Source organism: Arachis ipaensis, chromosome B4 (assembly GCF_059453495.1).
Source record: "Arachis ipaensis isolate K30076 ecotype BB chromosome B4, ASM5945349v1, whole genome shotgun sequence".
Classification (NCBI taxonomy): Eukaryota; Viridiplantae; Streptophyta; class Magnoliopsida; order Fabales; family Fabaceae; genus Arachis; species Arachis ipaensis.
This window is the reverse complement of record NC_142439.1, coordinates 48,845,874-48,871,638: the sequence shown is the minus strand read 5'-3', so window position 1 is coordinate 48,871,638 and position 25,765 is coordinate 48,845,874. Positions and strand designations below refer to the sequence as shown.

General features: G+C 39.1%; 1 protein-coding gene and 1 non-coding gene across 2 annotated transcripts; both read right to left on the bottom strand.

Moving 5' to 3' along the window:
- Positions 1–2,763: 2,763 nt before the first annotated feature.
- LOC148567487 (small nucleolar RNA R71) lies at positions 2,764–2,867 on the bottom strand. Its single transcript, XR_015882815.1, has one exon. It is a non-coding gene; the product is annotated as a small nucleolar RNA R71 (small nucleolar RNA).
- Positions 2,868–13,421: 10,554 nt separating this feature from the next.
- LOC148567486 (transcription factor EGL1-like) lies at positions 13,422–14,216 on the bottom strand. Its single transcript, XM_088483089.1, has 3 exons — positions 14,119–14,216; positions 13,653–13,862; positions 13,422–13,530 (listed from the first exon to the last, which is right to left on the bottom strand). The coding sequence occupies exons 1-3, from the start codon at positions 14,214–14,216 to the stop codon at positions 13,422–13,424; spliced, it is 417 nt and encodes a 138-aa protein (XP_088339215.1).
- Positions 14,217–25,765: the final 11,549 nt, after the last annotated feature.

The following is a 25,765-nucleotide window of genomic DNA, read 5'->3' as shown; positions in this document are numbered from 1 at the left end:
AGTTTCACTAGCATTTTTTTGATAGTTTTAGATGTTTTATGCATTTTCTTGAGCTTAAAGTAACCAAGAATTGTTAAAAGAAGAACAAAGCAATGAACCATCCAAACAGTATGATTTTGATGCAAATTCCATGAGTTTTTAGTTATATTACTTGAATGCTATGAATGGAAGATTTCTCATAAAATTTTGCAAGACTTTGATGCAATTGTTTGGATGATTTCAGGGAAGAAGAGGCTAGGCAAGGAAGCAACAAAGTCAATAAAGGAAGCTTGAATATCACATGTTGAGTTTAAGTTCCAGTTTAAGCCTAAACTGGAGCTTAAACGCCAGAATCATGAAGGCTAAGAAATGCTGAAACTGAAGTTTAACCTCCAGTTTAACCTTAAACTGGAGGTTAAACGCCAGAATGAAAGTCTCACCAAAGAAGCATTCCACGTTTAACCTCCAGTTTAACCTTAAACTGGAGGTTAAACGCCAGAATGAGAATGCCAATCAGGAAGCATTTCCACGTTTAACCTCCAGTTTAACCTTAAACTGGAGGTTAAACGCCAGAAATGGGAAGTGCACCAGGGAGCCATTTCCACGTTTAAGCTCCAGTTTGACCTTAAACTGGAGCTTAAACGTGTTCGACCAAGTTTTCTCCTCCAGGGTTGCTTTCTCCATTTCCACGTTTAAGCTCCAGTTTAACCTTAAACTGGAGCTTAAACGTGTTCGACACCTCCAGGGCTACCTTTCTCAGCTTCCACGTTTAAGCTCCAGTTTAACCTTAAACTGGAGCTTAAACGTGTTCGACCTCCAGGATGCCTTCTTCCATTTCCACGTTTAAGCTCCAGTTTAACCTTAAACTGGAGCTTAAACGTGTTCGACCTCCAGGGCTGCCTTTTCTATCTCCACGTTTAAGCTTCAGTTTAACCTTAAACTGAAGCTTAAACGTGTTCGACTAAGTTACCCTCCAGGGCTGCCTTCTTCCATTTCCACGTTTAAGCTTCAGTTTAACCTTAAACTGAAGCTTAAACGTGCTTCCACAAAAGTCATCACTGGAAGTGTCTGGCGTTTAAGCTACAGTTTAAGCTTAAACTGCAACTTAAACGCCACTCTTGGAAAAGGTTTCTGGGCCAAAAATATTGCGGTTTAAGTTAGTCTTTGAGCACAAACATTAACTTAAACTTACTCTGGCATGAAACCCAATTGAATATCATGGTTTATGGGATTGGGCCTGAAGGATTGATGAGTCTGAAATTTCAATTTGTTGAGTCATGTATTATTATTTGATTATCACTAAGTTGGCTCAATGAATGTTACAGAATTTGGATCAGCAGCCTCATCAAGATTATGGATCATAAACCCAAAGCAAAAGGAAAGCAGGGAGAGGCCTCAAAGCCCAAGAAACATAACAGAAGCTCAATATAGAAAGTGTATAAATAGGATAGAATTTAAGTTAGGAAGGACTTTTTACTTTTTCATTTGGCTAGTTTTCATATCTTTGTAATTGAATTCAGAGCTATGACTCACTAAACCCAATGAATTCCCCATCTCCGATTTCCACTTTCTCTTTACATTCTGCAATTACATTCATGCAATCACCCCTATTCCCTTTTAATTTCAGCAATTTAGCTTATGCTCTTTAATTAATGCAATTTAAGATTCCGCCATTTCAATTTCTTGTCATTTACTTTTCCCGCCAATTTTACATTCCGCAATTCTCATCTAAATCTTGATTCCGCTCAACTAGAACACACTTCTAATCCGAATTGCTCACTCAACCAATCCTTGTGGGATTCGACCTCACTCTATTGTGAGTTTTTACTTGACGATAACCGGTGCACTTGCCGGAAGGAATTTTGCCGATCGTGCAATTTCCTAAATCGTAGCATAACTAGTTTATGCGCATCAAGTTTATGGCGCCGTTGCCGGGGATTGGTTTTCGATTGACAATTCTCAAATTGGAAGTTAACTAGATTGAGCATTTTTTTTTTGTTTTGATTAATTCAGTACAAGTTACTTGTTGAATTTTAATTTCTGCACTCTGTTACATACTTTCTTTCTTTATGCCTTTAAATTCAAGCAACTAACTCACTGACTCACTAACTGTTTGAATTAATTCCTCAACTGCTCTAACCATACTCTTCCATTAACCAAGAGTATTTCACTTGTTTGTTGCCTGTGCTGTGTTCTTGTATGACAGGTAGGAGAGGAGAGACATCAACTCCTCCATATACCGAACCAGAGAGGACCCTTCATAGACTGAGAAGGGAAGCAAGAGGGAAGAGAGTACTGGGAGAAGAGGAATCTGAAGGAGAATCTGAGGACAATTTTGAGGAAGCTTTAGATCTCAACATGGATAGAGAAGTTCACAACCATGAGAGAGCTGATGGAAACAATGCCATTCCTGAGAGGAGGGTTCTTAGTTCATACATAAACCCAACCTCTGGGAATTGTGGTAGCAGCATCCAGAAACCACCCATCCAGGCCAACAATTTTGAGCTCAAACCACAGCTGATATCACTTGTGGAGAATCATTGTTCATTTGGTGGAAGTGCTAATGAAGACCCAAACCAACATCTCACAAAATTCCTGAGAATTTGTGACACTGTGAAGTCCAATGGAGTCCAGGAAGATGCCTATAAACTGCTTTTGTTCCCATTTTCACTTAGGGACAAAGCAGCTAAGTGGCTGGAATCATTCCCAAGGGGGAGTCTAACAACATGGAATGAGGTGGAAAGCAAGTTTCTGGCACGTTTCTACCCCCCACAAAAGGTCAATAGGCTTCGATCTGAGGTTCAGACGTTTAGACAACAAGATGGTGAAACTCTCTACGAGGCATGGGAGAGATTCAAGGATTTGACAAGGAAATGCCCACCAGACATGTTCCATGATTGGGTGCAATTGCATATTTTCTATGATGGACTCTCTTATGAATCAAGGAAGGCTGTAGACCATTCATCAGGAGGTTCATTGAACAGGAAAAAGACTGTGGAAGAAGCCATTGAAGTGATTGAGACAGTGGCTGAGAACGAGTACTACTATGCATCAGAGAGGCACAACACTAAGGGAGTCATGGAGCTGAACCATGTGGATACAATTCTAGCCCAAAACAAGGTGTTTGCCAAGCAACTAGCAGAGCTTACCAGGCAATTAGAAACAAAGCAAGTGGCTGCAATTCACACACAAGATCAAGAGGAAGTAAGCATTGAAGGAGGTGATTGGGAAGAGGCCAACTATGTGGGAAACCAACAAAGGCAATCATATGATCCACATTCCAACACTTACAACCCAGGATGGAAAAATCACCCAAACTTTGGGTGGGGGAACCAACAAACCCAACCACAAAACCACAAACCTTACAACCACAACCAACATAACAATTCCACATACCAAAACTCCAACCAAAGATCATACCAAGCCACACAAAACACTTACTCCCAACCATCATATCATGGCCAAAATAATCAACCTACCCAACTTAATCCGAACCAACAATTTCAAGATCAATTAAACCGGATAGAAGGAATGATGGCAACCATGAGTCAAGACATAACCGAATTGAAAAGCTTCAGGGATGATGTGAGAGCTACCTTAAGAAACCATGGTGAAAAACTCAAGAGGATGGAGTCTCAAGTAGGAGAGCTATCTCAACAGGCCCCCAAATCAACTGCAGTGTTCCCTAGTGACACAGAAAAGAATCCTAAAGGGGAACAAAAGAGAGTGAGATGGGAAGAATGCAAGGCCATCACCATATTGAAGGAAGTTTCAGAAGAAGAAGGAATCAGGCCCTCAGAGCAGGAGCCAGAAATCTTGAAGGAAGGTGTGGAAGAAGTTAAGCAGGAAAGTGGAACTGAGCAAGCCAAGGAACTGCAAAAAGGCATGCTGGAAATATACCAACCAAAAGCACCATTTCCTCAGAGGTTAGGAGGAGGTGAAAAAGGGAAAACCTATTCAAGGTTTTTAGAGACATTTAAGTCTCTCCATATCAATATTCCCTTTCTTGAGATTCTCCATCAAATGCCTACACACATCAAGTATTTAAAGGAATTGTTGAGCAAGAAAAGAGTTTTGAAGGGAGGACAAACGGTAACAATGAACAAAGAATGCAGTGCCCTCATCAAGAAGGACACAGTCTCTAAGAAAACAGACCCAGGAAGTTTTCATATTCCTTGCATCATAGGAGAAACAAAAATTGACAGAGGATTCTGTGATCTAGGAGCTAGCATAAATGTGATGCCTCTAACTCTTATGAAGAGGCTACAACTGAATGAGGTGAGATCCACTGATGTAATCATACAACTGGCTGACAAAACTCAGAAGCAAGCTGAAGGGGTGGTTGAGAATGTGCTGGTGAAAGTGGGAGATTATTACTTCCCCACAGACTTTGTCATTTTGGACATGGAGGAAAGCTACCTACACCCTATCATTCTGGGAAGACCATTTCTAGCCACTACTAGAGCGCTCATAGATGTAGAACAAGGAGAGCTAATTCTGAGAATACATGATGAACAGCTCATTTTCAAAGTTTTCAAACCTGCATCTGAGCCTGAACCAGAACCTGAAAAGCCTAAGGATGATAGTAGCCATCTGTGTTTGGAGGAAAGTAATCCAGCAGCTGAAACTCTAAAACAATCCTTGGAAGGCAAACAAGAGTTGCAAGAGTTAAAGCCACAAGAATCAATGGAAACAGATCAGAAGGATCTTCCTAGCATAAGGGTCAATGAAGAAATCCTCAAGAGAAAGGGAAGAATGATAGGGAAATTACCAAGAGGGTGGAGAAACAAGAAAATTCCCACTGAAGGTTTTTCTCCGGGAGATAAAGTGATATCAAGTCATTATCTGCCAATTCCACCTGGCCTCAAAACCATTCCTTCCCAGCTCCCTCAAGTGTTCACAATCAGGAAAGTTCTTTCTATGGAACATTTAGAGGTCATGAAGGAATCAAGTGGGGACGTTTGCATAGTGAGAGGAGAAGACGTCAAGCACTACAATCCACCCTAACAAGGGACAACCGTCAAGCTAGTGACGTTAAAGAAGCGCTTCATGGGAGTCAACCCATGTTTTTAATATCCTTACTCTTTATTGTTTTGTTTTGCATCTAATAAAGCATGGTTTCTTATGCATGAACTTGAATCCTCAGGACAACTGCTGAAAGAGTGCACTAAACATTGCATGTAAAATACAATTTGTCTCTAAGTTTGGTGTGCCTGAAGGCACCCAAATTTTATTCAAAATGCATTCAATTTTTCATGCAAGGTGCACAACCAAACATTAAGTTTGGTGTTCCTCTTTGAACACGGTTCATGAAAAGCAAGAAGTTCCTCTGGATTTCGAAATTCATGACAAGTAGACCATTAGCATGTTTTAATACTTTGGTTTCAATTACTTAGGGTAGTAACTCTGTTTAGAATCAAAGAGCCAAAGTGACTATGATTTATTAGAATTATGCACATTCATTAAGGACAACCAATATGGATTTCATGTCATCAGGAGACTTTACCAAACACTAAGTTTGGTGTCCAATAATAAGTGTGCATACATACAAAAGTCACGGCTATAAGCTCATGGAGTCAATCATTGATTTACATGTGCAAGTACTATTCATCATTCACATGGACCGAAAAATGATAGCAAACTTGTTTGTTTGTGCAGGTACAAAAGAAAAGACAAAAATGGAGGAAAAAGACAAAGGGAGGTACGGTGCTTGGTCAAAAAGAAAGTTCACAAGTCTTTGAAGCTAACACATGGGAAGAGGAAGTTCTGCAAGAAAAGATTGCTACATGTACAACCTAATGCACCCAGAATACTTCCAAGAAAATGAAAAGCAATTCGTCCTTCTCCCTAATTCATATATTTACCATCAAGCCACCCTTCACAAACCACCCTAGCCGTCCATTTTTCACTTAAGGGCCCTATAAAGAACCACTTGGGGAACGAGTTCAACACCACCAAATCTCCTTCATGCACATTTTCTTCATCATAGCATAAACTATCTCTTGCCGAAAACAACCTCCCACATTTCCAACGACACTTCTTGCTTCACCTTGTCAACTTTAGCTTGTCACTTACCCCAAAACTAAAGAACCAATGGCAGCTTCATCTAGCCACAAAAGAAGAAAAGACAAGCAACCAATGGAGGAGAACAGGGAATTCGATGCAAGGAGATACAAATCAGTTTTCCATGAGATTCAAGCCGAATGGATGAGACCTAAAAGGGTACTAGCTGAGGTTCCCTTTGACCTTGAAAAGGATGAGTTCGCAGGTGTTTGGGAGAAGATCAAAAAGAGGAAGTGGGAGCTCCTGACTAAGCCAATCACTAAAATCAACATCAACTTGGTGAAGGAGTTCTATGCAAATGCAGTGAGGGAAGACTCAACCAAGAAACCCACATACAAAAGCTATGTGAGAGGGGTGGAAGTTGACTTCAGCCCCAAGGCAATCATGAAAACTCTTGGCCTGAAAAACATACATTTCAGCCAAGCAAGTTATGAGGAAAGGATGATAGGAGAACCTGACTACACGACTATTGCTGAAGATCTTTGTGCCATCAGAGCTGAATGGGTGAGAAAAACAAGAGGGGCTCCAAGAGTCTTGAGAAGGGGAGACCTAACACCTGAAGCTAAAGGGTGGTATGCAATAGTTAGGAGATCCATCCTACCCACTGCAAACTCTTCAGAAATAGTCCCTAAAAGAGCCATCTTGCTACATTGCATTATGGTGGGAGGGGAGATCAAAGTTCATAAACTCATTGCTGAACAGATACAAGAGTTTAGTGAGAAAAGTGACCCTGAATCCTGGCTCCACTTCCCTAGCACTATCATTAGACTATGCATCGATGCCCAAGTACCACTTGAAGATGAAAGACCTAATTGGCTATATCCTGGATTGGCCATAACTGCGTACAGAATGACTCTTGGCCCAACTGCTCCAAGACATACAAGAGGAAGAAATGAAGAAGGGCAACAAGCGGAAGCCGAGCAAGAAGCAGAACAAGAAGGACAGGAAGGAGAAGACAGAGAAGAAGAGCAAGAAGAGCAAGCAATTCCAGAAAGAAGACAACGAATTCCCAGAGACCCCATGGATATGAGCAGAATGCAGGAAATCATGGAAGGAATGTCTCAACAATACATGAGGTCTCAGGAGAGACAAGAGGACTTTCACCTAAAAATGATGGATATGCAAAGGAACTTTGAATCAAGATTCTTAGATCTGCAAAGGGAACAGAATTTGCACTTACAGGAATCCTTCAGCCACATATGCCAACACCAAGATGCCAATGTCTTGGCAATCAAGGAAGCCACCACTTTACAGAATGCAAGATACTCAGTCCAAGCTGATTACAACATCAGTTCGCAAATCAAGCTTAACTACATAGGGGAACATCTACACAAGATGGACCCAGCATTCCCAGCTTTTGATGAGTATTTCAAAGGGAGGAAAGAAGGAGAAATAAACAAGGCAATGATCCTTGAAAAAGGAGTGGAAGAAACGATGAAAAAGGCTGGATTCTGGAAAAAGCTCATAAGAAAAGACAAAGGAAGCACAAGTGGTCAAAAAGAGGCAGGAAGCAAGAAGAAGCAGGATCCCAAGAATTAAGAAGAACCAAGCAATAAATAAGAGGTGGTCTCGTTCCTTAATAATCAAATGATAATTGGTGAATTGTCTTTATGAGCTTTCTTTCATCATAAGTCATTTAAGTGTCATGTGGAGTTTTTTTTTTAGTATGAGTGTCTGTTTATTGCTTTGAATAAAGTGAATGCCTAGATGTTTGGATATAACTTCACCTTCTTAAACAAGTGCTTACCATGCTTGTTATGTTTCCAAAAATAAAAGAAAAGTTTGAACAAAAGTAACTTGGCTAAATTAGTGACAAATCAAGTAGAATTAAGTGGTGGTATGCATGCTTGATTGTTCAGTCAGATCACTGGAAATAGAGTGTAGAATTATTATTTTTTAGTGGAAATTAGGATGCTGTCTATGGATCTTGATGAATAAATGTCTTTGGCCATGAAAAAGAAAGAAAAAGAAGAAGAAAAAGCCACTGAAAAAGGGCAACCAAAAAGAAAAAAATTTGAGAAAATAAGCTAGGCACCAATGGTTTGAACTTCTGAGACAAATGCCTGTGGTGTTCATGTATTAAGGATATGCTTGGATGAATAGGTTCTGAGGAGTGTTTCAACACTTGGTAACTTGGGTTAACTAACCCGGGATTATCAACCAAAAGTCCATTATCAAGAGCAACCTAAATACAAAACATTTAGTCACACAAAGAGGTGCTGGGCACCAATGTCTCAAGAAGAAATGTGAACTAAAATGCCTGAAGTGGATATGTGTAGTGCACTGATAAGAAAAAGAAAATGCCAAAGGCTTGTGCAACACATGACACCAAGCAAACAAGGAGCTCTAAGAAAAAGAAAAGAAAAACAAAGAAGAGAAAAGTGCCAAGGACATAAGAATAACAAGAGGCCATAGCAGTGTTTGATGGATGCAATGAAAAAGTGATGATCTTACTTGATAAGTATGGAAAAGTGATGCTGCAACTTTCTGCATAAAACCCTTCTGATGAACTTCAAATGCTTGCTAATATAGCCAATGTAATTGCTTTCTGTTTCATACTTTCTTCTCAAATAACTCAGGACTTGCTTAGGGACAAGCAAGTATTAAGTTTGGTGTTGTGATGCCAAGGCATCTTAGGCTAGTTTCACTAGCATTTTTTTGATAGTTTTAGATGTTTTATGCATTTTCTTGAGCTTAAAGTAACCAAGAATGGTTAAAAGAAGAACAAAGCAATGAACCATCCAAACAGTATGATTTTGATGCAAATTCCATGAGTTTTTAGTTATATTACTTGAATGCTATGAATGGAAGATTTCTCATGAAATTTTGCAAGACTTTGATGCAATTGTTTGGATGATTTTAGGGAAGAAGAGGCTAGGCAAGGAAGCAACAAAGTCAATAAAGGAAGCTTGAATATCACATGTTGAGTTTAAGTTCCAGTTTAAGCCTAAACTGGAGCTTAAACGCCAGAATCATGAAGGCTAAGAAATGCTGAAACTGAAGTTTAACCTCCAGTTTAACCTTAAACTGGAGGTTAAACGCCAGAATGAAAGTCTCACCAAAGAAGCATTCCACGTTTAACCTCCAGTTTAACCTTAAACTGGAGGTTAAACGCCAGAATGAGAATGCCAATCAGGAAGCATTTCCACGTTTAACCTCCAGTTTAACCTTAAACTGGAGGTTAAACACCAGAAATGGGAAGTGAACCAGGGAGCCATTTCCACATTTAAGCTCCAGTTTGACCTTAAACTGGAGCTTAAACGTGTTCGACCAAGTTTTCTCCTCCAGGGTTGCTTTCTCCATTTCCACGTTTAAGCTCCAGTTTAACCTTAAACTGGAGCTTAAACGTGTTCGACACCTCCAGGGCTACCTTTCTCAGCTTCCACGTTTAAGCTCCAGTTTAACCTTAAACTGGAGCTTAAACGTGTTCGACCTCCAGGATGCCTTCTTCCATTTCCACGTTTAAGCTCCAGTTTAACCTTAAACTGGAGCTTAAATGTGTTCGACCTCCAGGGCTGCCTTTTCTATCTCCACGTTTAAGCTTCAGTTTAACCTTAAACTGAAGCTTAAACGTGTTCGACTAAGTTACCCTCCAGGGCTGCCTTCTTCCATTTCCACGTTTAAGCTTCAGTTTAACCTTAAACTGAAGCTTAAACGTGCTTCCACAAAAGGCATAACTGGAAGTGTCTGGCGTTTAAGCTACAGTTTAAGCTTAAACTGCAACTTAAACGCCACTCTTGGAAAAGGTTTCTGGGCCAAAAATATTGCGGTTTAAGTTAGTCTTTGAGCACAAACATTAACTTAAACTTACTCTGGCATGAAACCCAATTGAATATCATGGTTTATGGGATTGGGCCTGAAGGATTGATGAGTCTGAAATTTCAATTTGTTGAGTCATGTATTATTATTTGATTATCACTAAGTTGGCTCAATGAATGTTACAGAATTTGGATCAGCAGCCTCATCAAGATTATGGATCATAAACCCAAAGCAAAAGGAAAGCAGGGAGAGGCCTCAAAGCCCAAGAAACATAACAGAAGCTCAATATAGAAAGTGTATAAATAGGATAGAATTTAAGTTAGGAAGGACTTTTTACTTTTTCATTTGGCTAGTTTTCATATCTTTGTAATTGAATTCAGAGCTATGACTCACTAAACCCAATGAATTCCCCATCTCCGATTTCCACTTTCTCTTTACATTCTGCAATTACATTCATGCAATCACCCCCATTCCCTTTTAATTTCAGCAATTTAGCTTATGCTCTTTAATTAATGCAATTTAAGATTCCGCCATTTCAATTTCTTGTCATTTACTTTTCCCGCCAATTTTACATTCCGCAATTCTCATCTAAATCTTGATTCCGCTCAACTAGAACACACTTCTAATCCGAATTGCTCACTCAACCAATCCTTGTGGGATTCGACCTCACTCTATTGTGAGTTTTTACTTGACGATAACCGGTGCACTTGCCGGAAGGAATTTTGCCGATCGTGCAATTTCCTAAATCGTAGCATAACTAGTTTATGCGCATCAATTGGGATCCAATCACTTAAGATTGCCAAGGAGATTAATGAATGCATTGATTGAGGAAGAGATGAGAATGAACTTGATCCGGAGAATGAAACATCTCCTAAGCCCAATGAATCCCCCATTTCTGATCTTACCCATTCTCTTTATCTTCTGCCATTTACTTTCACTACAAGAAAATAAGCTTTCTGCCACGCTTTTAAAGCGTGCCGAAAAGTGCTAAAAAGGGTGCCGATAGCTTTTCGCCACGCTTTTTGAGCTATCGGCACGCTTTTGAAAGGGTCACATCTGCCAGCGTGCCGGTTGCTCTATCGCCACGCTTTTGTGGATCTATCGGCACGCTTTCTTTTTGGCCACGCTTTTAACTCTTGCCACACTTAAAAGCGTGGCCATAGGTGACCTTTAAAAGCGTACCGAAAAGTTCACATATCGCCACGCTTTTAAAGCGTGCCAAGAAAGTTGGTTTTCAGTACACTTCAAAAGCGTGCCGATAGGGAAATATACGGCTACGCTTTTCAAGCGTGCCAATAGCATGATATATGGCTATATTAATGACTAAAGAAGATATGGTTACGATTATAAAGCGTGCCAATAGCACTAGGCCATTCCATACCACTTTCAACATTGGGAAAGCCAGCATAATCAACATTAAATAACCAATCATTATGCAAAAACTAAATCATGTTATTAAAATAAACTTTATATAAAAAGTACAAAAATAAACTGGCACAAGAAAATTGAAAAAATCAAAAGAAAAGAAAACAAATTCACTGTGAAGTCATCACTTTGCAAAGTAAAATTTACAACATCTAAATCACACTTCAGCTGAGTGTACAACTTCATCTAGGACTTCATGATTCCATATCTAACAGAACATTTGAAGTAGTTATTATATTCACCATCTGTCAATATCACAATCCGCAAATAGCTCTCTTTGTTCCCAAAAACTCCGAAGATTCAACTAATCTACATAAAGAAATCCAAAAACAAATAAAGATGCATTATTTTAGAGACTGTTGTTGAAGAGCATCTTTTGTTCTTGTTTTGATCCTTCCACAGCTGCCGTTGCTGCTGCTGTTATTGCAGCCGCTGCTTTGTACATGATGAGTTTCTGAATGACAAAGTTATTTGAATTAGTCCAAGAAGAAAACAAGTAGGACCTTTTGCTAGTTAAGACACCAGGGTTTATGCACAAAAAGGAGAAAATTATATACTTACCTCATTAGGTTCTTGTAAAGAGTACGAAGCATTAGTGTCTTCCAGAAATTTCGAGACAAGAATTCCAAGACCATGCCCTCTGTCTCCCAATTTCTGTTTTCTCATTTATAAGTTAGTTCAAATTGTCCCAAAACATCACATTGTGGTCAACCAATATAATTAAGTAATGAACTATGTAGTATTATATCATGGAGTAAAAAATCAAGAGAGGTGGTCAGATACCTTGAATGCATCTTCATCGGTTCTATCATCTCCAATATAAACAGGAAATACATCACTACAGTTGGCAAATCCTGTTGAAAGCAATTAATTAATGTACTGTTTAATAAAAAAATAACCTTGAATGAATAAATTAATCCTAAAAGGAGATTAACTTATTAAATTCTATGTTCAGTATCAACCATTACTTAATAAAGTAATATATCAATTAAAAAAAGAATAAATTAGAAATAACATAATACTTGTACTGGAGTTAGATCAAAAGAGGGACGAGCATCACTCTCTCTCCTCTGTGCAGACACAACAATACAGACCTTTGCCAAGCCATGTTGTTGATCCTGTCACAAACTCAAAAGCTCAGTTGTAACAAAATAAAACTGCCCATAAATGGAGATTGAGCTTCAAATTTTTGAACTGCAAAATAATAAAAGAACTGAAGGACAGAAATCATGAGCTTGAATTACTGACTAGTTATCCTTCGTTGCAGCATCTTTCATAGTAAACTGAGCTGAACAGAGATCTCTAGCAACAGAAAAAAAAGGGAGAAATATCGATCCAAAGAAAGCAATAAATGACGGCAAATTTTATAATAATAAATAATAAGACAATTAGAGAAGATTGCAAAGAACAAAAAGAAAATGACAAACATTAAAAAAACTGAGACTAAATAACAGCAAATTTTATAATAATAAATAATAAGTTGGCATAAACTTGTGAGAGTTTTAGCATTTACTATTTTGGAACATTTTGAGATGCTATAATAATAAATAATAATACAATAAATAAACCCCCCATTTAGTATTTCTTTACCAAAAAATTAAAGAAAAAAATTAGAAACCATTCCAATAAGCAATTTACATCATAACCAAACAAAATAATAAATGATCATATCCCTCAAACCTTGTATCAAGTATCTGTACTATTCGAATAATGTTTTCCCAGCAAAAGAAGCACCAACATCAGCAGACAAATTTTCCCCTTTGGTCAAATTTGCTTTGATCTAGTTTACAACATCACTAAACTTTTCCTGAAACAGTTCAAGGATTTTCCACTTTATGCATGGCTTACAGCATAGTTTATTGAGCAGCACAACTCTTTGGGGTGGAGTGGGGTTTTTGTGGGGGAGGGGGGAATGACATAGATGCTAACACTAAAATCATTAGAGGTGGTAAGAATAAGCAGTTTGATCAAGCATATCTCATTCTCAGCAGTAGGCAAACTCCCTCTTGGTAGAACACAGGCAGGGATGTTGTTATTAAATGGATATAACCTTGTATAGTTACTTAACAACTAGAACCACAGTGTTTTCACTTTCCATTCGAAAATGTGCAAGTATACCTGTTTATTTAATTGAAGTATTCACACAAGTAACAAAACTACAAGATATTAGACAAGAGTCTGCTAAAATGGCAGCTTCAATAACATATTACTATGGCAAGTAATAACATGATACATTCTAAAGAAAAACAGATACTTAGACTCTTACTATGGCAAGCAATTACCACGTCCCAACCTGCCTCTTCACTTCAAAAAGGATACAAAGCAAACAAGACAAAGAAGAAACATATAAAGAGAAGATTTATTAGTGTCACTATCATTACCCTTAGCCAATGTTGAATACAAAGGACATGCAAACCAAATAGTACCATTCTGTATCTGTGAGATCCTCCGGAGACAGTGCTGCTGAACGCCTTTTGGTTTGAGGGCTGGCTTCTACAGCTTTGAGGGACTTGTATAACTCTCGAAGCTGCTCACTCCGCTGCAACCCTATCTGATCAGAATTGAGTTCCACTCCTTGACTTGTCTTCCTTGTCTTAATGTCTCCATTGTAATATCCTTCCCCCCAACTCAACACCCTGCTAAATGGGAACCATGAATAGAAAGAAATTGATTTTGAATAGTAGTATTATTGAATTGTGGTGTTGTCTAAGAAGCCATTGTATTGAGTTGTTCATATTAGAGAAGAAGAAGAAACAAGTCATGATGTGTCTCGTCATATGAAGTCCATTGAGGTATTTTCACAAACAACACATATTCAAGAAACAGAAAATGAAAAAAAAAATCACAAAACAGAACTGAAATTCAAGGAAACGGTTAGTTAGAAGTTAGTACCCGGGTTGGGTAGATGAAGTAGACCAGAATATTGCATAGCTCCACTGGATGCTTCTCACAGACAAAGCAAGTTGTTCTTTGAAGTTCTCCAACAACATTTCCTTGTTCTTTGGGTTCAGGAAAATAACCTTTCAGCTTGAATCATACTTGATTCTCCCCATGAAACCTAAAAAATGAATTAAGCAAACTCTTAAAAAATTTGGACTAGAAAACACATTGGTATACCAGACAGCAGCTGACAGAATTTATATCTTTATCAGTTTTACAAAGGGCATTTGTGAAGAATACAAAAATAGAAGAATTTTTATAGGAAGGATAAAATCTGAGTTTCCAATGGCATTAAATACATAGAAGTTCACTTTCTCTATAAAATCATTTCCCTTTTGTATTAGTAAAATTCTCTCTATACCAAATCATATCCGCAGAGAACACATTAGGATAAAAAGTAAAAACATATATCCAGGCCCCAAAAAAAATGAGTATGAACAGGGGATACTTATTTGATTCAGGTCAAATACTTAGCTTCCTACCACCAGATTATTGCAAAATTACAGCATTTAAGCTAGGAAATAATTTTCTTTTGATGAAATGCAAACCGCAGTACATAAGCCTATTACATGTCTTGAAGGTTGAAACTTCTTTGATGGAGCTTCCTGCAATTGAAACTTTTATCTAACTATTCAATTCCATAAGACAAAATCAAATACAAAAACGAAAACGAATTGAGCACTCACATAGTTGCATAGAATTTCCAACACACCTTTATCACAGATACACTGCTGCACCAAGACCGTTCTAGGTGGCAGTGCACCAGAGACCCTCACACCCTCAAGAAACCTCCATTTAGCATTCTTTTACCAAAAAATTGAAGACAAACATCAGAAACCATTCCAATAAGCAATTTACATCATAATCAAACAAAATAACAAATGATCATATCACTCAAACCTTATATCAAGTATCTGTACTATTCGAATAAATGCATGCGTGTCATGGTAAGGCAAAGCACATATAATAAAATAGACAATCCATCGCATTCCCCACACCAATTCAATCAAACTAGAGAGTTCACCACATAATAGAAACAAAACAAAAAGAGAGGTGATTACAGTTGCAAGAGATGATTATATAAGAAAAGAAAACATTAATCAGCGTTATGGTGAGGGTTGAATAGAGAAATTTGCGGAGGGTTGAAACAGAGAAACAAAAAGGGATTAAATCTTTAAATACGTACCTTCTTGTGTTATGGTGAGGGTTGAGCGCCGATTGAGGGAGGAACACGATTGAGGGAGAGGCAGCGACGATTGAGTCAGCGTCGACGGAGGTAAGGTTTGAGCGAGAGAGAACGAGCGCTGATGGAGGCCTTGCGAGCGAGAGTGAACGCCGACGGAGGGCGCGCCGATGGAGGGTGCGCCGGCGGAGGCAGCACCGATTGAAGTTTCCAAGAGTTGTAAAAGAGGGATGAAGGGTTGCAAGAGAAGGATAGAGGGTTGCAAGTTGAGAGCGAGCTACGACCTGAAAGATGACGATGGATTCTCACTTCTCAGTGATGAAGAGGGCTGAGAGCTGAGAGGGCTGCGAACTGAGAGAGGGCTGCGAAAGTTAGGGCTGTTTTGAGTGTTCCTATTAAGAAATGAAGTGTTTGAGTGAGAAATTAAACTAAGTGGAACCTTATCGTCACGCTTTTTTAGGGTTCCAAATAATTAGAGGTTATAGGCACGTTTTAAAAATGTGCCCGTATCCTAACAAATTAGTTACGCTTTAAAAGTGTACCTGTTTCTCTCTATGGGCACGCTTTTGAAGCGTGGTAAAAAAAAGGGTGGTCAAATCATAAATCAGTGGCCACCCTCATAAAAGCGTGCCAAAATCTCTCTATGGCCACATTTTTAAAGCGTGCAAAAAAAAAAACGTGGCCGAATCACAAATCAGTGGCTACCCTCATAAAAGCGTGGCCATTGACCACTTTTGGCCACGTTTTTAAAGCGTGGCAAGAAAAAAGGGTGCCGATAGGCCTTTTTTCTTGTAGTGTTTTATGCTCATCTCCCAAAATCCCCATTTAAGATTCTGCAATTTACTTTCTGTAATTTATATTTCGCCATTTATTTCCAGCATTTACATTTTCTGTTATTTAATTTCCCGCCATTTAATTTCTACAATCTCCCAACTCAATTTCTGCTTAGCTCAACTAGAACATTCCTCTAATTAAAGTTTCTTGACCAATCAATCCCTGTGGGATTCGACCTCACTCTATTATGAGTTTTTACTTGACGACAATTCGGTATACTCGCAGAAGGGAAATTTGTTGAGAGACAAGTTTCCGTGCATCAGAGCTTGATTCATGATCATCACTACCAAGGAAACTTGCTTCTTGATCTGTTCCGTCCAGTTTTTCATATGGTACATGCCTTGGGGTTTGTGCACTATCCTCCTTAGCATCAATTACAATTTTCTTGGCGGAATTCTCTACAACTATTGATTCCCATGGAGGTTCAGCGTCTCCTAAGTCTTCAACCAATTCTTCTTCTTTGATAATCTCGGCTTCCTCCACTTGTTCCAATACAAAGTCATGCTCCTTACTGTCCGTCAGAGATTCTAGTGTCTCCTTCGTACTATGTTCTTCATTAGATTCTCCACATGAAACCATGGGAGTTCCTTGAGTGTCCGAACGTCAGAAAGCTAGTTGATTTATCGCTTGCTCCAATTGATGAAGGGTTGCATAAAATTTATCCACTGTTTCCCTGGGACGATCCTTTGACTCCTATTTAGCTCGGTTTGCATGATTAGGATCATATGACTCATAGGGTGGTTGATTGGGTGGATAGGTGTTGGGGTCATGTGAGGGTGTTTGGTAGTAGGGGGCTTGTGAGTTTGGTGGTTCAAAGTATGTTATGAAGGTGGTTCATAAGCATAGGGTGGGGCTTGTTAGTAACTACAAGGGGGTCCACCATATCTATCATCTTGATACGCACCACAGAATGGTTCTTGACCATAGTAATTTGGTGGAGGTTGGTTGTCATGGAAAGGTCCACCATAACTATTGTCTTGGTATGCATCATAGAATGGTTGTTGGTTATAGCACATTAGAGGGGGTTGTCGCCAAGAGGGTTGATCATATCCTTGTGGCTTCGCCCATCCTTGATTATTCCAAACTTGATGCATGTTCTTATTATAGCGCCAATTCCTTACAACAAGATTGGAACCAAACTCAAAGTGACAGGGGTGAAAGTTCATAATATCTAATAAAAATTAAAAATAAAATCACAAATAAATAAACAAGCAAAAAGCAAATATTTACAATAACCAATAATAAGGCACACGTTTGCAATTTCCTGGCAACGGCGCCATTTTGACGAACAAGATTTTCTATCGGTAAAGAATTCATAAACATAAAATCAAATATAACATTGGAATTCATAAACCAAATTGGGAAAATAAAAACTAAAGTAATACAGTAATTAAAAATAGAAGAGAAACTAAATTAAAGGAATATTGAACCTGAAATTGAGAAGAAATTGAAAGAAGAAATCCTAAATCCTAAAACCTAAAAAAGAGGAGAGAACCTCTCTCTCTCAAAACTACATCTCAAACCTAAAATTGTGAATAATAAATGAATGATGAATGAATGCCTTGATTCCCTCATTCTCCAGCCTCTATTCTGTGTTTCTGGGCTTGGATTTGGGCCGAGAAGGAGCCCACAAATCGCTGGGGGCAATTTTTGCAACTTTCTGCACGTGGCGTCTGTCACGCGTGCGTGTCAATTGGCGATTTTCCTTGTCACGCGTACGCGTCAGTCACGTGTACGCGTCACTTGTATTCTGCGCTAGGCACGCGTCCGCGTCATCCATGCGTGCGTGTCACTGTCAGTTTCTTAAAACTTCAATTTTTCGTGTTCCTTCCACTTTTAGATGTTTCCTTTCTGCCCTCTTAGCCATTCCTGCCCTATAAATCCTGAAAATACTTAACACACAAATCACAGCATCGAATGGTAATAAAGGATAATTAAAATTAATAATTTAATGGTCCAGGAAACATGTTTTCAACTATATCACAGAATAAGGAAGGGTTTGTAAAACCATGCAAATCATATGAATAAGTGAGCAAAGACTTGATAAAAACCACTCAAATTAGCACAAGATAAACCATAAAGTAGTGGTTTATCAACCACCCACTTATGATAACAGGAGATCTAAATCTCAGTTTCATGAATCACAATATCATGGGTGGATCGAGGAGAAAAAAAATAATCCCAGAGGTTAGATTTAGAATGAAGTATGGTGAGTATCCTATAATGAGGGAAATCATTGAGAAGAGAAGATGGGAACTCCTCTGTGAACCCCTCACAGACATAAGTACAACTATGGTACGGGAGTTCTATGCTAATACAGTGAGAGAAAGCAAAACTGAACTCCCCTACAAAAGTTTTGTTAGGGGAGTAGAAGTGGACTTCAATCCGGCTAAAATCATGCGGGGTTTACAAAGAGCAATACCTTTCAGAGAACCCAGTTTTGATGAAAGAACAAATGGTGAGAAAAATGCTGATGAGCACATAAATGATATATGTCTGGATGGCAAAGATTGGGTACGAGATTCAAACGAGGAGCCATGCCACTTAAAGAGGACGGATCTCTAACCTGAGGCCAAAGGTCAGTACGAAATAGTGAGGAGATAAATCCTCCCCACTGGAAATCCCTCGGAAGTTACTATAAGAAGAGCAATCATGGTACACCGCATACTCAAAGGAGGAGAAATAAATGCCCCTCAACTAATTGCAGACAGCATCCAGGAGATGGCTGAAAGCAGCAGCAAGTCAGCCAGGCTTGGCCACCCAGGTACCAGATTGCGTCTATGCAATAGAGTGATGACAAGTCATCTTATACTAGTTTTTCAAACATTTTTTCACTTGTTTCATTTGTTTTTATGCACTTTCTTGCATTGTAAGTTAGCAATTTGGACTGGAATTGCATGGTTTCTTTGAATCAATCAACCACCCTTAAATTGACACAAAATCATAAAGTTTAAGCAAAAATTAATTGGTTTTAAATGAATTTTAAGATTTTTGAATTTTGTGATACTTTGATTGGTTGTTTTGATTACTTGTAGGTGAAGAAAAGAAAAAATAAGAAAAGCATAGCCTAAGGAGCATGATCTAAGGAAATAAAGAAAGCGTGCTCAAGGGAAGAAAAGCGTGGCTCAAAACAAGGAGCAAGAGCACAAAGCTCTTGCCAAGAGTTTAGAGCTCTTGTGGAGAGCTTTACTTCAACAAACCAAAGGCCAAGCTCTTACCAAGAGCCTAGAGCTCTTGCCAAGAGCTTAACCAAGTGCACAAGGAAGGAGGAAGCAAGGCAAATCCAAGATAAAGCTCTTGCCAAGAGCTTTCTCCAAGATCTTTTTCGGGCTTCTTCAAGGAAAATTCAAGAGAAAAAGAGCTCAACAATGCACTCACCAAGGCTTGAACCCAAGACCAAGGGGGAAGGGGGTAGCGCTACCTCACAAGGAAAAATAGCAAAAATTGGCTTGTTTTCACTCCATGGGGTTCGAACCAAGTCCCTCAAGGAAGCAAGACTTTGGGCGCTACTCTTGTGCCATGAAAAATGAGCAGCTCTTGCACTCCCCAAGGATCGAACCGGGCACCTCAAAGAAGGGAGACACTAGGCGCTACTTGGTTGCAAAGGAAAATGGCCAGCAAGTGCTTCACCCAAGGTTTGAACCAGGGACCTCAAGGACAAGCAAAGCTCTTGCCAAGAGCTCAAAGCTCTTGCAAAGAGCTTTATTCTCTTGTCACAAGGAGAGAATGTGCGCACATTTTGGCAAGGAAGGGAACCAAAGCTCTTGGCCAAAGCTCTTGTCAAGAGCCGAGCTTTCCCCTAGGAGGTGCACCATGGGCCAAAAATTCATCAAAAATCCAAATTAATTCATTTTTTCACCAAATTTTAGAGCCCACCCAAATTCTTAGATCCAAATTAGGAAGTGTATAAATAGGTATTATTTTGATTTAAAAAGGACCTTTTTCTTCTTGGAGAATTTTCAATTGTAATGTTGAGAGTTTTTACTTTGACTTTGGATCTCTGAGTTCTATTTTGGGGAATTAGGAAGGAGAATTAATCTCTCTTCTTCCTTGTTCTTGCTTCTACATTTTTTACTCTTTGTTTTGGATCTTGGGTGGAGAATTGAGGAAATTCTGTTTCAATCTCTCCTTGGGATCCCTCTCTATTTATTTGTCTGCATAATTCAAGAAATTGTGCTTTTGGATTTGAATTCTCTTTGCTGCTTTCTTCTCTACTTCTCCTGCAATTTACTTGTCTACTTCTCATTGCAAATGTTCTTGTTTGGATCAAGGAAGGATTGAGATCTAGACTTGTTCTCTAGTCTCTTCTAACCCTGAGATCTTTGACTTCTCTTGAACCATTGCAATTGAGCCACATTTTGCTTTCTGTTTGGATTTTCAAGCAATTGTTCTCTTCTGTTTAGATCTGTTGCAATTTTATTTCATATCCCATTTATTTGTTTAATGTCATTTTGATTTCTCTTGTTTAATTTCTGCAATCCCAACTCCCAAATCCTTTTATAATTCAAGCAATTTACATTTCTTGTACTTTAAGCTTCAGTTATTTACATTTCTTGCAATCTAAGTTTCTACAGTTTATATTACTTGCACTTTAAGATTCAACTTCTTTACTTCCTTTGCTCTTTAATTTACTACAATTCTTCCCTCTCCCTTTACAATTCATGCAATTTAGCTTCTGTCAGTTACAAACCACTCAAATCAACTCTTGTTTGCTTGACTAAATCAACCACTAAACTAAAGTTGCTCAATCCTTCAATCCCTGTGGAATCGACCTCACTCACGTGAGTTATTATTACTTGATGTGACCCGGTACACTTGCCGGTGAGTTTTGTGTTGGATCATTTTCCACACATCAAGTTTTTGGCGCCGTTGTCGGGGATTGATTAGATTGACAATGATTAAGTGAAGTGGAGGTCTAGATCAAGCACTTTTTCTTTTCTGTTTCTTTACTTTTCAACTAACACACTAACTGTTTGAATTTTTGCTTAAGCTAACTAAAATTTTACTCCAGCAATGGATTGAAGTGTTACTGCTTTTCTGGTTTTGTGTGATTTTTATGTTTTGTTTGTATGTCAGGGACAAGGGGAGCTATACCCACCTTTTGTGAACAAGACGAAAGAACCCTGAGGAGATTAAGAAGAGCTGAAAGAGGGAAAGGCATTATTGGAGAAGAGGATTCAGAAGAAGAGTTCCAAGATATGGAGGAACACTCAACCAACCCAACAAATCCACCATGAGGAGTAGCCAATAACAACAACAATCCACCACTGAGAAGAGTTTTGGCTTCCTACACATTTGCAAATTCTAGACATTGTGGGAGTAGCATTCTTATCCCAAATGTTAATGCAAATAACTTTGAACTAAAGCCACAACTCATCACCTTGGTCCAAAACATCTGCTCCTATGGAGGAGGACCACTTGAAGATCCGAACCAACATTTGTCTACTTTCTTGAGGATTTGTGACACTGTCAAAACCAATGGTGTGAATCCTGACAGCTACAAGCTACTGTTATTTCCATTTTCTCTCAGAGACAAAGCTACTCATTGGTTGGAATCTTTCCCAAGAGATAGCATCAACAACTAGGACGATCTAGTGAGCAAGTTCCTTGCCAAATTTTACCCACCTCAAAGTATTATTAGGTTGAAGACTGAAGTACAAACATTCACACAAATGGACACTGAACCCATCTATGAGGCATGGGAGTGATACAAGGCTCTAATCAGGATGCCCTCCTGAAATGTTCAATGAATGGGATAGATTACAGAATTTTTATGAAGGTTTGACATTGAAATCTCAGGAGGCTCTTGATCACTCAGCAGGAGGTTCTCTATAACTCATGAAAACTGCAGAGGAGGCCCAAAATCTCATTGATATGGTGGCTAACAACTAGTATTTCTTTGCTCACCAAAGGCAATGCCAACCATCACAAAGGAAAGGAGTGATGGAGTTGGAAGGAGTGGACTCAATCCTAGCTCAAAACAAAATGATGCAGCAGCAAATTCAACAATAATTTGAGCAAATGGCCAAAAGGATTGATAGCCTCCAAGTTGCAGCAGTCAACACAAGCCAACCATCAACCACATGGGGGCAAGGTGAAGAAGCTTGTGAAGACTAACAGCAAGAACAAGTCCAGTATATGCACAACCAAAATTCTGGGCCAAATGAGGTTTATGGTGACACTTATAACCCCTCTTGGAAGAACCACCCCAACCTTAGATGGGTAGACAATCATACTCAGACTCAACAGCCATGTCAAAAGAATTCAACCCAAAATAGTTAGAGATCAACATTCCCCTGGCTGAAGCACTAGAGCAAATGCTGCTGTACGCCAAGTTTTTGAAGGAGCTTATTAACAAGAGAAGTTGGCAAGAAAATGAAACTATACTGCTCACTGAAGAATGCATAGCATTAATCCAGAAAGGACTCCCCCCTAAACTGGAAGATCCTAGAAGTTTCTTTCTACCTTGTGCCATTGGCAGTATGACCATCAACAAGGCAATGTGTGACTTAGGGGCTAGTATCAATCTGATGCCCTCCTCTCTAGTGAAAAAGTTGTGCATAGAGGAAGTGAAGCCAGTACATATGTCTTTAGAATTGGTGGACAAGTCAGTGATATGTCCCAGGGGTGTGATTGAAAACCTTCTAGTCAAGGTAGACAAGTTCATATTCCCTGCAGATTTTGTGGTCTTAGACTCAGATGAGGATGAAGGTGATTCCATTATATTGGGGAGACCATTCTTAGCCACTGCTAGGGCCATTATAGACGTAGAGCAAGGAGAGCTAACCCTCAGAATGCATGATGAAAGCATCACCCTGAACGTATTTTCAGAAACACAGCTCATTGATGAGAAGAAGAACTACATGGAAACTGACAGGGGAGACTCACAGTAGAAGAAAGGAATCAACAAGACGATCAGAAGTTACCTTCCAAAGCAAGAAATAGATAACACAGCAAGACAAAAAGAGAAAGAGATTGTGCAGAGTGATGAAGAAATTCGAGAAGACATTGATGTGTTAGCCACTAAGAAGAAAAGTCCCAAAGTGAAGCCCACTTGCAAGGAGAAAGGATCAACAAAACTAAAAAGGGTTGGAAGAACAAAAAGATTCCAACAGAGGGGCTTTCTAAGGGTGATGAAGTACAATTGATCTATCAATAACTGGGGGCAAGCAAACAAGCTGATGACTACTATACTGTCAGCAAAATACTCTCACTAGAGCATGCCAAAATTGAACATCAAGGAACAAAGAAGAAGCTCACAGTCAGGGGGGATAAGCTGAGACACTACAGTCATCAACCACCATAAAAGAGGGGTCTAATGTCAAGCTAATGACAATAAAAGAGCGCTCCATGGGAGGCAACCCATGATTTAAGATTCTCGCTCGTTTTTGAATTCAATAAATTTTGATCACCTTAGCATGATTTTGAACTTTACTAGACATACTGGACAGATACATACACTGTTTTGAAACACATTCCAAACTTCAAAGTTTGGTGTGGTTGACAGCACACAAAATTATCTTTTCAAGCATTCTTAGACCATATGCTTAGTCGTTTCCATGAAGTATATGACCAAACATTAAGTTTGGTGTCTGCATATGTACTAATTTTGAGAAGAATCAACTTTTGTTCATAGAATCAAAGTCATGCATAGATAGATCATACAGTGTTTCATTTTAGGAATTTATGATAGAAAATGAATTATGTCTTATGATGAAGGTATCAATTGTGATAACTTGCTTGCATTCGACATTAATCCCTTAGCAAGAAACAAGTTTGGTGTTCACCAAACCTTGGTTCACTAAGTAAGGGACACAATTGATCCTTTATGACTAAGAAACAAAAATAAATAATCTAAGCACTCACCACTTCATCACCATGCTACAATTGTGTCCTAAGGCTTACCATTTTGATTTAACTAGGAAAAAGAAGGTTGAGGTAAAGACAAGAAGAAGACACGGATATGACAAGCGAAGAGAGAAAGGTCACATGTGCCTAGGGAGGTGTGCCTACCTTGGAAAGCAAAAATCTGCATGCTAGCCACCTTGGAGGACGAACCTCAGGCAACCAATGGGAAGAGAATCCTTATCAAATCCTCAAGAGAACATGCAAGCCGTTCATCTCATGAAGTTACTATGTTGCTCAACTCAATCTCCACCCTTCATAAGTCATGACCGAATCCCTCTTCAAGTATGGTCTTTGTCCAAAGCTTTAATGCCCTGCCTATAATTAGGTTGGGATATTTCTTGCATCATATATTCCTAAAAGCCTTCTTCACAATTTTAAGCCTTTGTTCTACCGTGTGCACAACCAAAACACGTCCCATTCCCCACTCAACAACAACATTCTTTATACATCCTCTTTGTATTACAACGCCGTGCCTCAACCAACCACAAGTCCACCCCTACTTCTCTGTTTTCTCTAAACCCATGGCCTCATCAAGTTCAAGGAGAAGAAGAGGAAAGGAACCAATGGTGACCGAACCTCCAACCTATGATGCAAGAAAATTTAGATCTCAGTTTCATGAAGGAAGATATCATAGGCTCATGAAACCAAAGCGCATTATTCATGAGATGGGTTTTGAGCTAAGGGTAGGGGAATACCCCATTATGAAGCAAATCACTAAGGAAAGAAGATGGGAGCTTCTATGCGATCCTATCACTGACATTAGTGCGGTGATGATCAGGGAATTCTATGCAAACGCAGTGAAAGAAAGCAAAAACAACATCCCTTACAAGAGTTATGTTAGAGGAGTTGAAGTGGATTTCAGTCCAGCATCCATTACAAGGGCCCTGAAGTTGAGAACCATAACTTACAAAGAGCCTAGCTATGAAGCCAGACTGCAAAGGGAGAATGATCCAGATGAGATCCTACAGGAAATATGTTTGGAAGGCACAGACTGGGAAAGAGATTCAAAAGGAGTTCCAAGCCACTTGAAAAGAATAAATCTTACTCCTGAGGCCAAGGGGTGGTATGAGATAGTTAAGAGATCCATACTTCCCACTGGAAATACCTCATCTGTCATAATCAAGCGTGCACTCTTAGTATACTGTATCTTATATGGAGGAGAAATCAATCTGGCACAACTCATTGCCGACAGTATCCAAGAGATGGCTGAAAGCACAAGCAAATCAAGTAGGCTTGGTCATCCAAGCACCATTCTAAGGCTACGCAACAAAGCTGGAGTGATCTTCGAAGATGAGGATATAGAGAAAGTAAAGAAGGGGAAGGGAATCACAAAGAGAAGCATGGAAGGCATTAATGAAGAAGATGATCAAGAAGAAGAGGCACAAGGAAGAAGAAGATCTCAAAGGAAAGAAGATCAAGCTCTTGGTGCCATAGACATAAGCCAATTACAGAGAGCTCTTGAGGAAATATTACAACAAAACATGAGAGCACAAGAGTTATATTTGCAACAACAAGAGCAATATCTAGAGCACCAGGAGCAATATTTGAAAGATAGGGAGCAAAATGAAGCTTGACAGCACAAAATGGAGGAGAGACTAGAGAGCTGGCAGCAACAAATGATGGTCCAACAACAAGAATTTCAAGCCAAGATTCTTGAGTGGCAAAGAGAACAAA